Source organism: Pristis pectinata, chromosome 4 (assembly GCF_009764475.1).
Source record: "Pristis pectinata isolate sPriPec2 chromosome 4, sPriPec2.1.pri, whole genome shotgun sequence".
NCBI lineage: Eukaryota > Metazoa > Chordata > Chondrichthyes > Rhinopristiformes > Pristidae > Pristis > Pristis pectinata.
Genome location: NC_067408.1, coordinates 84,822,377 through 84,838,898, shown reverse-complemented (window position 1 = coordinate 84,838,898; position 16,522 = coordinate 84,822,377). Strand labels below are relative to the sequence as shown.

The 16,522-nt window shown below is 39.4% G+C and overlaps 1 protein-coding gene across 1 annotated transcript in view; it reads left to right on the top strand.

Annotated features, from left to right (window-relative positions):
- Nucleotides 1-14,970, top strand: part of LOC127569786 (cell surface glycoprotein CD200 receptor 5-like) — a 31,780-nt gene extending 16,810 nt beyond the window's left edge. The window contains exons 3-7 of the mRNA XM_052014679.1: nt 5,782-6,051; nt 7,770-7,820; nt 10,464-10,547; nt 12,763-12,813; nt 13,410-14,970. Coding sequence (XP_051870639.1) covers nt 5,782-6,051; nt 7,770-7,820; nt 10,464-10,547; nt 12,763-12,813; nt 13,410-13,492 — 539 coding nt within the window. The 3' untranslated portion in view covers nt 13,493-14,970. The remainder of the gene's footprint in view (nt 1-5,781; nt 6,052-7,769; nt 7,821-10,463; nt 10,548-12,762; nt 12,814-13,409) is intronic.
- Nucleotides 14,971-16,522: the final 1,552 nt, after the last annotated feature.

Genomic DNA, 16,522 nt, shown 5'->3' with positions numbered 1-16,522 from the left:
AGGCCATTTAGTCTCTTGGGCTAGTATTAAATGATATCATATCTGATATGTGATTTAACTGCATATAACAGCCCTTTCTTCATGTTCCTTAGTAGCTTCTATTAACTAAAATCTATTAACCTTTGGTTTAAAATTAACAATTGACTCAGAGGAGAATTCTAAACTTCTACCACCCATTCACTCCTTCAGCCTTGGCTCTAATTTGTCCTCCTCCTCCATGGTGCTCTTTCTACTCTTGTTTTGTCCTCACAATGACCAGATTTTGCAGAACAACAAACCTCAGCAGAGTACTGCCTAACGAGTCCAGAGAGATCAATCATGTCTTGAGAACCCCAATGGCAGCTCCCAAAGAGATCCAAGTGACCCCATTGCTGCAATTTCTCAACAAGTCTGGACTGGTGAGGAACCAAGGATGGAGGTGATATCCCATGGACTCAGGTCCACTTGGGCATGTGACTTGGCAGGGGAGCCTGAGTAAGGAGAAGAAGAAGGGCACTTGTCAGGAGAACCTATTAATGAAGAGTCCTCCAAAAGCCAGTCCCCTAAAAGCCAGTCCCCTACCTCCAACAGTTTGAGAAGCTGTGTATTTGGAGGCCTTCCCGAGTCAGTGGTGGCAGAGATCAGGGAGCTTCAGAAGCTGTGTGAGTTGAGTCACAAATCAATCCAGTGCAGTGACTTCTGAAGCCATCTAATCTCTGCCACCACTAACTTTGGAAAGCTAGCTCCCAGATACACAACTTCTCTAATAGTTGGAGTTGGGAAATGCAGCTTTCAAAAGTCTCTTGGCAGATAGGATCTCCTGCAAAGAGCCCTCGTTCAGGTTCCACTGGCAGGTCACATGTCCCTCATGCTATTGGTAATCCTGAAGATACAGTGGGACTACCGCCAATGCACACTACAGAGGCAGCAATGAAAGATGACCTTGAGCCCAATGCTTACTCTGACTTGGCATATAACTTCCACCTGCAATCCACGGAATGAATTGTGCCCACGTATTAATTTTCTGTGATTTGTGTACATGAACACCCAGGTCCTTCAGAATGCCAATGTTTCCCAGCACCTTCCAACCAAGGATCAGTGCAGTTAGCACTGGCTTGTATGCTGAATTCATTATAATAAGCAGGCATTACTGAGCTGACATGGTGCCAGCATTGGAATCAATAGGCTCAGGTTAATCATTCACCATGATCTTGGTGCCCTTTTTCAAAGCCTATCAAGTTTAGCTCCCAACCACTTTGAAAAATTTAGCAACTATTAGGCAGTTACTAATTCCAAAGCAGTTGTATCTAGAAAAAGCTATGCTGCTGACTTCAATATTGCTTCATTAGAATCCAAATTAACACCTAAAATGGATTGCAGTCTTCTGGCATTTATGAGAATTGTCAGGGGAAAATAAATGTCATTTCATATCTAAATTTAACAGGTATGTAATTTGCAGATAAGAATGACTCCATTTTACAGATAACTCACATTGATTACTAAGAAACCAAGAGCTATGTAACCTTCTAAATCAAACTGTGGAAGAGTGTACACTTCAAAGGATGTTAAAATTTAGTAAGGAATTATATTTTAGAAATTTCTCTTGAATCAATTATTACTGACATATCTAACATAACTATAACTTTACCAAAGAAAGTTATTTCCCAGCAACTGAACAATGGATCAGAAACTTAGAGGGAGGACATCAAAATACAAGCTACTTTTAAGCAAAATAGAACACAGGTATAACTTAATGTGGAAGCAGGAACTTCAGTACAGGGAATCGGGGTTCGATTCCCGTCGCTGTCTGTAAGGAGTTTGTACATTCTCCCGTGTCTGGTTGGGTTTCCTCTGGGTGCCCCAGTTTCCTCTCACATTCCAAAGACGTACAGGTTGGTTAATTGGGTTTACAATGGGCAGCGTGGACTCGTTGGGCCGGAAGGGCCTGTTACCACGCTGTAAATAAAATTCAATTCTAATTTAAAACTGTTCTACAATTCATTTAGGCTGTACTACACCTTTCTTCTGCCCAATACTTGATATAGGTTTTACTCTTTAGAAAGTTGGTCTGGATATTTTACTGAACAGTGAGCTCACACTTAACTGGGTGAACCCTACCCCTGAACCCTCCCAGCACAATCTTGTGCACAAAACCTGACTGCTGACTGATCAGTGAAATTCAATGCATAAAAGGACCTTTCTGATGCTAGATAGCAAGCCCTGCTCCCATAAGTGTTTTGGGATCTGGTTCAGCTCCTATTCCAGGCTGACTGGCTGTCAAAGCTGTCAAGGAGTTTGAATATTTGTGAATGGCTATGACATTCATATTCAGCACCTTCTAAAGCTATTGAACTTAAAAAGACAATGAACCATTTTTATAATTACTCAGCAAAAAAAGCACATTATCAAAGAATAAAAGAAAAACTAGGAAACAATTAAAAACATTTAAAGCATCTGATTAAAAATTGAAGTTATAGGGTACGTAACATTTCTTTCTGTCACCATTCCTTCCAATTGAAATCAATGTGTCTGCCAGACTTGTGCTGAGTTTACTTGTCAGCAGGCAAATTTCACAACCTAAGTGCTAGGAAACCTGTGAAACCGTATGGCCTTTTGCTGGATCTGTTTGTAGCTCAAGGGCAGAGTACAGTTGTTCTGAGATTGATGATTTGCTGAGTGAATATTCAGGACCTCTGCCTTCACTCAGAAGTCATGATTTTCCATTTGGTTATGTAGGCAAAAGCTGGTGGTTCTGAATGGAACAGTCACCGTTAGTTAAAGGATTGGCATCATCTTGACTCGAGAATGAGGACAATTGAGGATGTTGTATTTTCTATCTGTTTGTATCCAATGTATAAGAGCTGATGAAACTGTACCATATTCAATGCATTCTAACTCTAAGAGTGTGTTGCACACCACTAAAGCATATTGCAAAACCAAACCAATATTACAGCAGTTTGCTTATCATATGTGAGGTCTTGAAATTTAGTCTTCCATATCAATCCCTAGAATCCATACTGAAAGGCAGACTGAAGCCTCACCCATCAGCACTCCTGCCAATGGCACTGTCTAGGCAGTGTCATAACTTGGACCTCCGAATGCTATTTTACAAAAGTTTAAATGTAGATGGAGTCATCACCAGCTTAGCTAAATGAATCTGATGAACTGGATGTCAGATTTCTCTCACTATTGATTTCTAGCTCAGCTATCAGAAGATTTAATTACATGAAACTCCCAGGCTTTGGTGTTACAAGGCTGGTTTACATTTTCAGAAATGATACAGCCTTTCCAGAAACAACAGTGCATTTAATACAGAAATCAGAATTTAGTATATCTTGAATGGGCTGTTTTGCTTTCCTGTATCTCTGACAATAGCTGGTCCTAAAGGAAAAGTGCACAATATGCGTGACATTAACAACCACCTCAGAGGCATAGACTAACAATCTAGACATCCTGTTCAATCCCACCAAGGCAGCTGCGGAATTTCAATTCAGTTAATGATCTGGAATTTAAGACAAAAACTAGTCATTGGTAATGATTATCACAGAACTATTGGGTTGTTGTAAGAGCCCTCTTGTTCACTATTGTCCTTCAGGGAGGAAATCTGCCATCCTTGCCCAGTTTGACGTGTTGTGCCCTCACACTTAATACTTAAATGCCATCTGAAATGAATCAGAAAGCCACTCAATTTAAGGATAATTAGGGACGAACATTAAATGATGGTCTTGCCAGTGATGCTCGGATCCTGAAAAATGAATAAGTAAGAAATAAGGTCTTTCTGGAATACTTTAGGTATTTTTCTATTTTCATCTGTGTTCAATTATTTCAGTAGTGCAAACTACAAAGCAAGTTTATAGTTTGAAAAATCAACAAACTAGACACAAATATTAAAATCTTGACTTGTATCTTCTTGTGCCAAAAAAAAACACAAAACATCGTTAAGTTTGTAAAGCTGAAATTGTATCAACATTTTTAACCGATAGTGACGTTTCCTTAAGTCCCAAGCGATTTCTTGGTAATGGGGTGAGAGCTCTTGTGTCTTCCATTTCCATCATCTCTTCCAGTTAGGCTCACCTTTGGATGGTGACAATACCTTGCCTCATTGGCTCACTTCCCTTGATTTCAGAAACTTGCTCAGTTAAGTGACATGCATGTCTCTGTTTGGATGTGATTTGTATGCTCACTCAATATTACTTCTATATTGTCTTACTTTCTGTCCAGAATACACTTTGTTCTTGTGAAGATTCAGATAAATGTTATTTCCAGATAATACTAGAGAAAACAAAAAAGCATTTTATTTTAGCTAGCTAGCTAGCAAAGAGAGACTACATTTAGTGAACCAATAGAAAGTGTAAGATCAACTTCTAAGAGGTCTGCCAAGTTCACGTCACAAGCTTTACATTCAAGGAAATTGCCTTTCCATTCAGTCTGGGTGACACGTGGCAGAAGGGTCCCACATTTCCACATCAATTGGAATCAATAGGCAAGACCACACTGATACGTAGCTGGCTGGTCCATATAGTCCAAAGGTATTTCAATAATGACCTGAGCTGAGGGCCCAGATACACTTTATATATGACTCAGCTTTCCACCAGCTATAATTGATGCATCAATGAATGGGACTGCGAATCTTCATTAAAAGTGTTAATGAACCTAAGTGGTTTTCTTTTGATCAATATGAAAGCATTAAATCATTTTTATCAGTTAATAATTTTTAGTGAATACATTATTTTTATTATTAACTTTACTAATTATATTGATTTTTTTCAACCTTTATAAATATCTCTGGTCATCAGAGACATTTAGAAATAGTCCCCTGATACCACGGGCTATCAGATGGACACTGGGGCAATCCAAGGGCAGGGCCTCAATCTGTACTGGCTGAGGCCTGCTCCACCTTGTGGAATAATCATGACAATGATAACTCGAAGAGATTGGGAGCCATGTGGTTGCAAAATGTTAGTGCAGCCTTGGAGCTAACACACTGCATGACTCATAGGACATAGGCTAGATCTGATGGATCCAGCATGTTGCTTTTCTAGGAAATGTCAACTTAGCAAGGCATGGATTCCAAGAAACATTGAGTCTGCTTCATGATCCCACTTACTTTAAAATAATTAAGATAATGAGAGTTTAACATAAGACAAAATAAGGTCAATGTTTTAGGTAAGATAAGATTTCTTTATTAGTCACATGTACATCAAAACACACAGTGAAATGCACCTTTTGCACAGAGTGTTCTGGAGGCAGCCCACAAGTGTCGCCATGCTTCTGGCACCAACAAAGCATGCCCACAACTTCCTAACCCGTACGTCTTTGGAATGTGGGAGGAAACTGGAGCACCCGGAGGAAACCCACACAGACATGAGAAAAACTTACAAACTCCTTACAGACAGTGGCCGGAATTGAACCCGGGTCGCTGGCGCTGTAATAGCATTACGCTAACCACTACACTACCCTTGATTTCACCCTTATAAATTAGTTGCCAGGTCAGGGTCTTCCAAACATTAGGAATCAGTGAATTGTTTACCTACATAAGCCTGATTTTTCTCATTACTGTTGGGAAATATCATGGTTCTAATTAACTTCACTTCCCAGACATTTTCTGGCTTTCATTTCAAATCCTTACTCCATTTTGGAAGGACTTCTTCGTGAAGTCCAAGATAACTTGGAATTTACCATGAACTTAGTTTTTATCCTATAATCCAAATTAAGGAAACAAACAGAAACTCAATGTTGTTCAGAAACAAATGTACATTTACCAGGCATACGTCATCATTCTAAATAATCTTCTCTTTACAGTCCCGCCAGTTATCATGTTGAACGTCAGTATTCTACCAAATGGCCACAAGAAGTTTCAATGCATTGCTTCGAAGGGTAAACCAGCAGCAACTATTGCCTGGAAAGAGAATACTGTTGGAAATTCCACATACATTTTGATTAATAATGATGATGGTACTGTGACTGTGGAAAGCCAGTTCATTACAGCTATCAATTTCACTAAGGAAGAGCAAGTCTGCATCATAAACCACCCAGCATTTAATGAAATGCAGAACCACACCATTTCTATCGGTATGTTTGTAATTTCATTTTACAATTTAAGCCTTTTGCTTGTGAAAATTGAAATGGTTTGCTCTGCATTATGTATTCTTATGACACAGACAACAGATTTTCTACAGATAATAAGATATAAATTTAAGAGGCTATAAAGCAGTCTGCAGCCATTTGGAAAAATCAACCCTCTTCTTTAGGGTCTCACCAATGTAAATGTGTTATGAGATAAGTAATGGTGAAGCATTTATTGGCAGTGGATTTCTGCAGTGGTTTTCTATTTATCTTTACGTTCAGTGTAGTGCTACTTAACTTTTTTTCAACCAATCAAACTCACAATTCACACTATGACAGGTTATATGGAGCTCTGTTTTGGTGCTGTATGCTATGTGAAGCAAGTCATTGTCTATCTGTATTATATTTAGGAAGAAGGTTTCCTATGAATTTCGCATGGACAATTACCATTATCAGCTGACATGACTGCTGCCCTGAATTCATAATACATCTCTCCAGCCAGTCACTGGTGGATTTACTCAATAACATTCAGTAAGAGTTTACATTCACCAGGTGACAAATTATCATTCCCTGTGGCCTTAGACTCCATGAGCTGTGACAAGTACCACAAAGAACACATGGACAGAGTCATTCATGTTTAAAGGCTTGCTCACTTCCCTGGAATGCTGAGCTAGAGAAACCACCCAAGTGGTTCCAACTTGAAACCCATTGGCATGCATTAATAGGAAGGAGCTCCACTCAAAAAATATCTTGATCAGCTGTAATATCCTGCATGACAGGTCATAGCTTGCAAGCAGCTGCCAGGATCCCTTTGTCCACCACCTAAGTAGTTTCCTAACACAGCAATTTAGGAAGGAGAATTGAATTACAATATTAATTTTATCCACATAATGGATTTTAGTACTGTTCATCGAAAGCATTACAGTCACTGTAGTGGTCTGATGTATTTCCTCATCGTAGTGACCACAGATACATTTGCAAAGATTTGTTCATATGTTATTGTGAGCTTCTGATGATGAATTTGTAGATGTACATGATTAACTGCAACTAAATGAGCATTGCCGATATATTTCCATGGTTCACTAGTAACATTTTATCTTTGAGTCAACTGATTGCAGACTCAAGTTCACTCCAGAAAGGCAAACACGAAATATAGGACGATACTTCAGTGCAGTCCTAAGGAAGTACTACATTGTGAAAATTGGCGTATTAAACCCAACACCAAACCCACCTCTCAAACAGATGTAAAAGACTGTGAATTATCATTTCAAATTATTTAGAGCTTTTCCCAATATCCTGACCAATATTTATTTCTCTAACATCATTGCCCAGAAATAGGTTATCTGGCCAATTGTCATGTTATTGTGTGTGAGCTTAACGTGTCAAACTTGGCAGCTATTTTCCTATATTACAACAATGACTATACTTCAGAACTACTTCACTGGCTATAAAGTGGTTTGGAATATCCTGAGGTTATGAAAAAGCAGAGTATAAATGCAAGATTTTATTTTCTCTCTCAAGCTGTGCAAATTCCACTTCCAAGATAATAGTTTTACATTTGTTATCTCATAATTCAGTATTATTTTTTCACATACTTTTCCTCTTTTCCATATTTTCAGTTTCCTTTCCCATCATTTTCAGACACACCTTGAAGCATGTGCTTTATAAGATACTTAATAACTTCATGCATAACTGTATTTTTACATTTTATACCTTTTGAACAGACATTGATACCAAGGACGATACCAGGTTGATTTCTCTACAATTACTTTTCAGTAAGTCAAATTTACAAGAATACATGTTTATATCAGACAAAAGCACACCCATTTTTAATTTATATTCTATTTAGGCCTAACTGTTAATTCTAAAATGAGCTTCCTTGTCAGAATAATTTCAGTATAACAAACATGAAAGGACTAAATCCGAACCAGATGAAAAATCTAGCATGTTGACCAATGTACAGGATTGTGCCCCCTCATTTTGATTTTATTGATAATGCACTTGTCAGGAACAAGGTAGAAATCAATTGATTCACTCTACAGGATATCAAGAAATGGCTGAGAACACTGGATACAGCAAAGGCTTTGGAACCAGACAAAATCCCAGCTGTAGTACTGAAGACCTGCCTTCCAGAACTAGCTATTCTAGCATAAACATTGGCATCAACCTGGAAATATGAAAAGTTGCTCAGATATGTCCTGTTCACAAAAAACAGGACAAAACCAATCTATCTTGTTATCACCAAAACACTCTATTCTTAGCCATTAGCAAAATCAAGTGAGAGTCCTACTAAGAGATATTTATTCACAAATAACCTACTCAGCAATTCCCAGTTTGGGTTTGACCTGGGCTATTGACTCCAGACTTCATCGCAAACATGAGAGCTAAATTGTAGAGGTGAGATGAGAGAGCCTGCACATTGATATGAAGGCAGCATATTACTAAGTATTGTCCTGGTAAAACTGAAACTAATGAGCATCAAAGGGAAAATATTCCAGTAGCTGGAGTCATACCTTGCACAGAGAAAGATGGTTGAGGTGTTGGACATAAATCATCACAGCCTCAGGGCAGTGCCCTTGGCCTAACCATCTTCATCTGCTTCATCAATGGACCTTCCTACCTTCAGTCAAGGACAAAGGAGGGTAGTTATGCTTGCAGCCAGAGGAAGTGGGCCAGGTACTAAATGAGTACTGTGCATAAATATTCACCAAGGAGAAGGACATGGTGGAAAGTGAGTATGTTTTTATGCTAAGGCTTGTTGATTTCAAGGAGGAGGAAGGAGGTGTCGGTTGTCTTGAAGAACATTAAGGTAGTTAAGTCCCCAGGCCCTATCCCAGGTTATTGAGGGAGGAAAGAGAGGAGATTGCTGGGGCCTTGGCAGAGATTTTTGTATCCTCTTTAGACACAGGCAAGGTCCCAGAGGACTAGAGAATAGCCAATGTTGTTCTTTTGTTTAAGAAGGGCAATAGGGATAATCAAGCATATTATATTGGCTGGTGAGCCTCATATCAGTGGTAGGAAGCTATTGGAGAAGATTTTTAAGGACAGGATTTATTTGCATCTGTAAAACATGGGCGTATTAGGGATAGTCAGCATGGCTTTGTGCAGGGCAGGTCATATCTTACAAACCTGATTGACCTTTTTCAGGAGATGACAAAGGTGATTGATAAGAGTAGGGCAGTGGATGTTGTCTACATGGACTTTAGTGAAATATTTGACAAGGTCCCAGGTGATAAGCTGATCCAAAGATTAAGGCACATGGAATCCATGGAGACTTGATAGATTGGATTCAAAATTGACTTGGCCATAGAAGACAAAAGGTAGTGGTGATGGGGTTTTATTCTGACTGGAGGTCTGTGATCAGTGGTGATCCAGTTTGTGATATACAAGTTTAAATACAAGTTTAAAGAAGATTTATTTTATCTTTAAAGAAGTTTTTTTACACACAAAAAATGATAGGTGCCTGGAATGCACTGCCAGGAATATTGGTGGAAGTAGATACAACAGTGATGTTTAAGAGGCATTTAGGCAGACATGTGAACAGACAGGGAGCGGAGGGATAATAGACCATGTGCAGGCAGATGGGATAAATTCAAATTGGCATCATGGTCAGCAGAGACATGGTGGGCTGAAGGGCCTGTTCCTGTGCTGTACTATTCTATTTTCTATCTTCTACAAGATCAGAAATGGGGATTTCATTTGCAGCTTCTCAACAAGTGAAGGATGCAGCGAGAATTAGATGACAATCGGGTGTAGGTTGATAATTGGCAAGTTATATTAATACAAAAGAACTGCAAGTAAATGACCATCTCCAGCAAGAGAGAGTCTAGCCTACAGCCCTTGACATTCAAAGGGATTCCCAATGCCAAATCTGGGGTTACCATTGATCAGAAGCTTAACTGGGCCAGCCACATAAGTACTGTGACTACAAGAGCAGGTCAGAGCCTGGGCGTCTTGTAGTGAGTAACTCACCTCCTGACACCTCAAAGCCTTTCAAGCAGCTATAAAGCACAAGTCAGGAATGTGATAGAATACTTCACATTTGCCTGGATATGTGCAGTTCTAATACCTCTCAAGAAGCTCAACACCATCCAGGACAAAGCACCCTGCTTGATTGGCACCAATTAACCTCAAAAAAATTCACTCGCCCCCCCCCCCCCCCCCCCACTCCACAGGCAGTGTGCACCATCTACAAAATGCACTGCAGTTACTAGTCCAGGGTACTCCTATTTTACTATTGTTTTTACATGAGTATTTAGAAATAGCCCTGCTCATAATAAATTACACCCATAAAAATTGCTGGTTGCTCATCAAGGCATGATAATAAACATTATGCATCTCATCAAGGGATATCAGTTTGTTAACACCATAACTAGCCTGCAGAAGTTTTATCTATGATTTTCTTTTTTTTACATCAGCTTTAATCACATGTGTATCAGCCATTGCTCTTGGGATGGTTATGCTGATGATATGCATGATCAAGAAAAAAAGAGCAGCACCAGGTAAGTGCTAAAATAAATCCTTAAATTATTAAAACATAAAAAGGTTTGAATATCTTCTGTGGCATTAGCGGCAATCAATATTGACCCATTGCAGACCATTGACTTCAAAGGAGCTAATATTCAGGAGGTGAATATAGCAGGATATAACACCATTTGGTGTGAGCAACCAAATGTGAATTTTTACCCCTGAGTTTTCAAACATAGTGATGAACACATTCATCACGTTGTTAAATGGAATCAAGCTGTGATATTTTTAACAACATTGCAATTACAACGTGTAATCAAAATGAACTAATCTAGCAGGATCAGAGGCCTCCTGCCTTCAAGCAGTCATTTTCAGGTGCATAGTTAGGCAACCACTTAAAACAACGTGTGTTCCTCAGTAAATTATGGGGACAACAAACAAACAGCTGCTAAATGCAACAAAAATGGCAGCATTCATGAATTATATTTAATCAGCGAACAGTTATGACTTGACAATTATTGCAACTAAAAAGATATTTGGAACAGAACCGACTTACACAAAAGAACAAAATAGCTGTTCTGGCCTTTATTTATTAAAATGTTAGATAAAATAGAGATTACATTTTGGGCCAGAAACATGTTCACAGGTGAAAGCATGTCAAAAGCAAAACAGGAATACTGAAGATCAAGCAACATGCCAAGAACCATGAAATTAAGTCATTTTAAATGTGTAGATTCAGTATAATACCCCATCTGTTTTCAATAAGCAAAAATAAGCCTCTTTTTACATACTGCTAAAGCACCTCAGATCCCAATGATGAGAGCCAGGGTAAAGATAGTGTGGAAATATTTTACTTGTTCATTAATTAAATCTCTACACAAAAGGCCCATGAGGCATTTAGTTTCCTCCCTCAACAGTCTTAAACCAATTGTGTGATGACATATCTGCTGGCCACTCATGCACAGCAAGATATTTAAACCATTAAAGAAATGGGGATGAGGGACAGTATTGAACAAAAATCATCTTATTCCTTTCCAACAAAATCCTGAGAAGAAATTCCACCCAAGAGTTTTTGGCAGGCAAATATACTGATGAAAACTTGTTACCTTTCTAAGCAAGAATAGTGGAATTGAGGTGTAGAATCAGTGATCTTGGGTATTTTGAGAATGAGAGGGAGGGAGAATGAGGGAGAAAGAAAAGAGGGAGAAGGAGGGAGAGAGCTGCACATTAGGTATCATGTGAACTGTGTGGTCAATGTAGCATTTCGTGTGTTATTTGTATGATGACAATCAGTTGGCATGTGTAAGTGTGTGCAGTGTATATGGATTATAACAATGTGCTGTTAGCATGTACACTCTATCACATATGATAGGTGGATTATGGTATATTTAGTGTAAAGCATGCGATGTGTGATACGTACTATGCATTGAATATGCATTGTGTAACATGCAGTTTGTGGCACATAAGGTCTGTATAGTTACATTGATAAACATTTTATTCTTCATCAGTCACATTTCATAGTCCACTGCCACTTTACAGAGAGAACAATTCTTTATGGGTGAGTCGAAATGAAAGAGTGTTGGCAGGTTATTCTGACCATACTTGGCACTGCAGCCAAGCTGATCTTATCTGTGACTGATACCTGGATTTTAATTTTCCAGCAGGGACCACTGACAATAACGAAAGGTGGTAGAGCTTGTTTTTCATTTTCACAGTCCATAATTACTGAATTCTGGAATAATGTTCCAGTACTGAATCAGTCCAAAGAAAAGCTAAGGCATTCAAGGGCACAGGGTCTTAATGATAGATGCAACATCTTTATAGATAGACTTACTGTATCTGCATTTCTGCTTTAAGGCCATAACCATGCAGGTGATTTTCTCCCACGGTTGCTAAAAAAATCACTTTGGAATGCTGCACTGATGTTACTAACTTTAATTTAATAGCAAAGGTCACAAAATACAAATTTCAGCTGCAGGACAGAATACGATCAGAGTCTCAGGAAGTTATTGAAAATCCAGTAGTAATCATTCTGTCTGAGCTCTGCACTGCAGCAGGAGTTCCCCAAAGTCCCATCTTATGAATTGTATTCTAATAAAACAATAAGTAGAAGTCTCCAGTCCAAAAATTAATCCACATCGACATGCGTGAACTTGATTGAGAAAGTGTTGTCAAGTTATACTAATCATATCTGGCACTGTGACCAAGTCGATCTTCTCTATGACTGATACCTGGTCTTTAATTTTCCAGCAAGGATCACTGATAACACCCAGATGATAAATCTCTCTGGTCGACATTCAGGTAAATATTTTTCAACAGATTTAACTTCTTGGATGTGACTTCCAGTGGTCCCTTTAAGGACTTTTTTCAGGTCACAGGTAGAGCTTACTTCAGTGGATGTGGCCCACCCGATTCTGGCTATGCATGGGGCAGCCTAATCTTGAGAGGGGGTCTCTAATGGGTATTAATCACTATATTTAGAAATCAAAGGGCCTAAACACTGCTTTAAGAATGGTTCTTGAAGTCTCTTTCTTGGACCTTAGTAATATGATAGGCACAGGAACTCCAATGTGAAATCTGTGCATGCCAACTTGGATGCTGACATCTATTGTACTTTTGTAAAATGAGTGCGCTGTCAACCAAGTTCTGGGCTTCCCTGACTAGAATACTCATCATGTGGCACAGAGACAACTGCTTGTTTGTCTCTGGTAGCATTATCGAACACACTTTTCTGGTGGTGCCCAATGGCATCTCCAGTACTAAAGGTCCTATCAATGTGTTGCATAGCCTTTCCAACTGCAGATCTCATTAATTAGTTGTGACAATTACATTTGTTAGTTAGATGGCATTTAGGTTTACACAAGAGGTGCAAACAAATTTCTTTTTCATTTTAACAGGGAGAAGAAAACAACATCGAACAATTAAAGATCCAATTTATCAGAATACATATCACATGAAAAGATACCAACAATGCCTTTAAATCTAAGAGCCAAAGGAGTTTAAAATTAACAAATTTGAATCAATTATGTAAGATTTTTAAACATGGGAAAATAAGAGAAGTGAAGTTATGGAGAAAACAGTTATCATTTCAGCTCAATGACCTTTCATCAAAACCTTTTAACTCTTATGATGATAGGTCATTGACCTCTCCACCAATGCTGCCTAATTGCTGAGCATGTGAAGCATTTTTGTCTTTCAAATTTCCAGTTTCTGCTGTATTTTTATTTAGTATTTAGATATTTTTAGCATTTGGTGTTCAATAGTAAGTAGATGTAAAATTGGAAGCACGGAATCTCCTCTAAATTATGATCTACCCAAGAATTTAAGTAAAATGGCTTTGTATAGAGTATCACCATTTACTGGCACATATCTAGACACAAATTATTGTGAGATGTAAAACCACCATTCAGCATTAAGATTTTCAGATGTATGATCTGCCAACAAAAAGAAAGGATCGGGATGGTGTGAGTTAATCCCCAAGCAGTTTTCCCTCATTTCTGCCTCAAACTCATCTCAAGTTACTACAGATTGAAACTCTCCAGTCTAGCATCCTGTGATCCGGCAAATCCCATGGTGCGACATGTTTGGAATTTGTCGTACAGATCTGTACTAATTAACTAATTCTAACTAAGATCTAAAATTAACTAAGATCTGTACAAATCTGTAGCTAATTAACCTACCCATGCAACTTTTGCAATCTCAGTTGACAACAATCTCAGCTAACAGCTTTTCTGACCTAAACTTCAGGTTATGGACAGTTCTTGGAATCCTTATGTAACCTGGGGAGTGTCTATACTTAAAAGGAGCAGTTCTGCTTAGAAGAGGATGATCAGGGGGCAATTTCTGTGGTCCAGTATTTTCTGTGGTTCTGCTCCAAGCAGATCCCAAGTGTAGCCGGACTAGAGTTTCAACCTGTACTATCACCCTAATCCAGCACACTTATCTCTGGGATAGATTCAATCTCAGGGAGTCCATTAACTTTCTGCCATTGAAACTTGACAGAGGTTCATTTAAAACTTCTGCTGCCATCTTTACTCAGCTTTGCTCAAGGATTGATTTTCGCTATACAGATAGAATGAGGCTCTTTTATTCACAGGAAATGGATGCAGAAAACTTCTCAAATTCTGACTTTAGGTGCCTGGATGAATTTGGCAATGCCAAATAATATTGAAAAGTCCATTGAAAGCTTTGTGAATGATTGTAGTCTGCTGTACTCTCTGTAACTTTACAACAATGAAAGACTTATTTCCACCTGAAGCTGAAGGCACTGCTGATGAAGAGGGGAGTCGAAGGATCTCCCTTCCCCATTCCAAGACAAGACATAATGGGAGGTAAAGATATGGATCCAGGCAGCTAGAGAACTCCAACAGAGAGGACAGAACTTATACCTGAAACGTCAACTATCCCTTTGCCACCACAGATGCTGTTTGACCTGCTGAGTTCCTCCAGTGGTTTGTTTTTTGCTCCAGAATTTATAATTCACAGATATCGACAAATACATTTTTATTCACCAATAAAAATCACTTTATTGTAATAATTGATAGCTTGGCCTTGCTTTATAGAGTCAGGTGGGGAGAACAGGAGGAACAAAAATCAGCGCCAAATGGCTATACTACTCTGAAGGAATGATCATTTCATTCAGTAAAGAAAAATGTCAGCAATTATTGTGGTCAAAGCATCAAGTGGGGGATGCAGGTGCATGAAAAGTGACCAACTAGACAGTCAGTGGGGAGGTCAACAACTTCCACAGGGTCAAACAGTAAAGCAGTGATTGGCAAGGGAAATCAAAACATTGTTTTGAGACACCAAGATGAATGATCCTTCTCCAGGTCTGCAAGGAGTGCTGTAAGGCATGAAGCCTTCTAATCACCACCCAAAGCTGCTGAACCAGTAGTCATCCACACTGAAGGACTACTTCAGCATGGAGGACTACTGGATCTGATGAAGGGCAGCAGGTGGCACAGCTGGTAGAGTCACTGCCTCACAGCACAGAGACCCAGGTTGTCTCTTTATGCCAGCTCCCTCCTCTCCTCACTCTCAGTCCCCATGTAGAGACTCGACCTAAAACACTGACAATTCCTTCCACCCACCGCCCCCCCCCCCACCCCCCACCACAGATGCTGCTCAACCCATTGTGTTCCTCCAACAATTTGTATTTTGGACCCAGGTTTAATCCTGGCCTTCGCTGCTATCTGTGTGGAGTTTGTACATTCTCCCTATGATCATGTGGGTTTCCTCTGGGGCCTGCTTCCCCGTCCCAAAATCACACAGGTCGGTGATCTAGTTGGCCACTATAAGTTTCCACTGGTGCATAGGTGAGCTGTAGAATCTGGGGAAATGAAAAATGGGATTAATGAAGGATTACTGTAAAAGAGAGGTTGACGGTCAGCACAGACTCAATGGCTGAAGGGCCTGTTTCTGTGCTCTCTCTCTCTATGACTGACAGTAGCACGGATAATGAATGGACTCTGGCTCTGTTTGGTAGCCCCACTGACTGAGACAGTTGCTGCCAACAGGTGGTGAGAGAAACAAAGGAAGAGTTAAATCTCATCAATCGCCTCTTCACCAAGCTAACTGTTGCATATTTTTGCATTTTTTTTATTATGTGGGATGGTTCTTTTATGGTAAGGCCATCCCCAAGTTAATTAAGACAGTTCTTCTAATCCTTTTAGCTTTTCTATCACTTTATTCCGAAGTCTCGGCTGTGAAGGAGGTTTCTACTCAGGCAGGTGCTAGTGCCCAGTGGTTTCTGATGTGAGGTTGCTCAGTCTATCCTTCAACCTTGAGATCATCCATTTTGGATGTTGGATATCCCTAATTTCCCTGAGGAAGGTGGGGTGAGCTGTCCTCTGAAACCAATTCATTTGAAGGTAGCATTGTTAGGGTCAGAGTTCCAGGATGTTGTTGCAGTGATGATAAAGGAACAGCATTGTATTTCCAAGTCTGATGGTGTGTATAAACTGCAGCCAGTAAACCCTTGATATGTGTCATTAATTATTCAAAATCACTG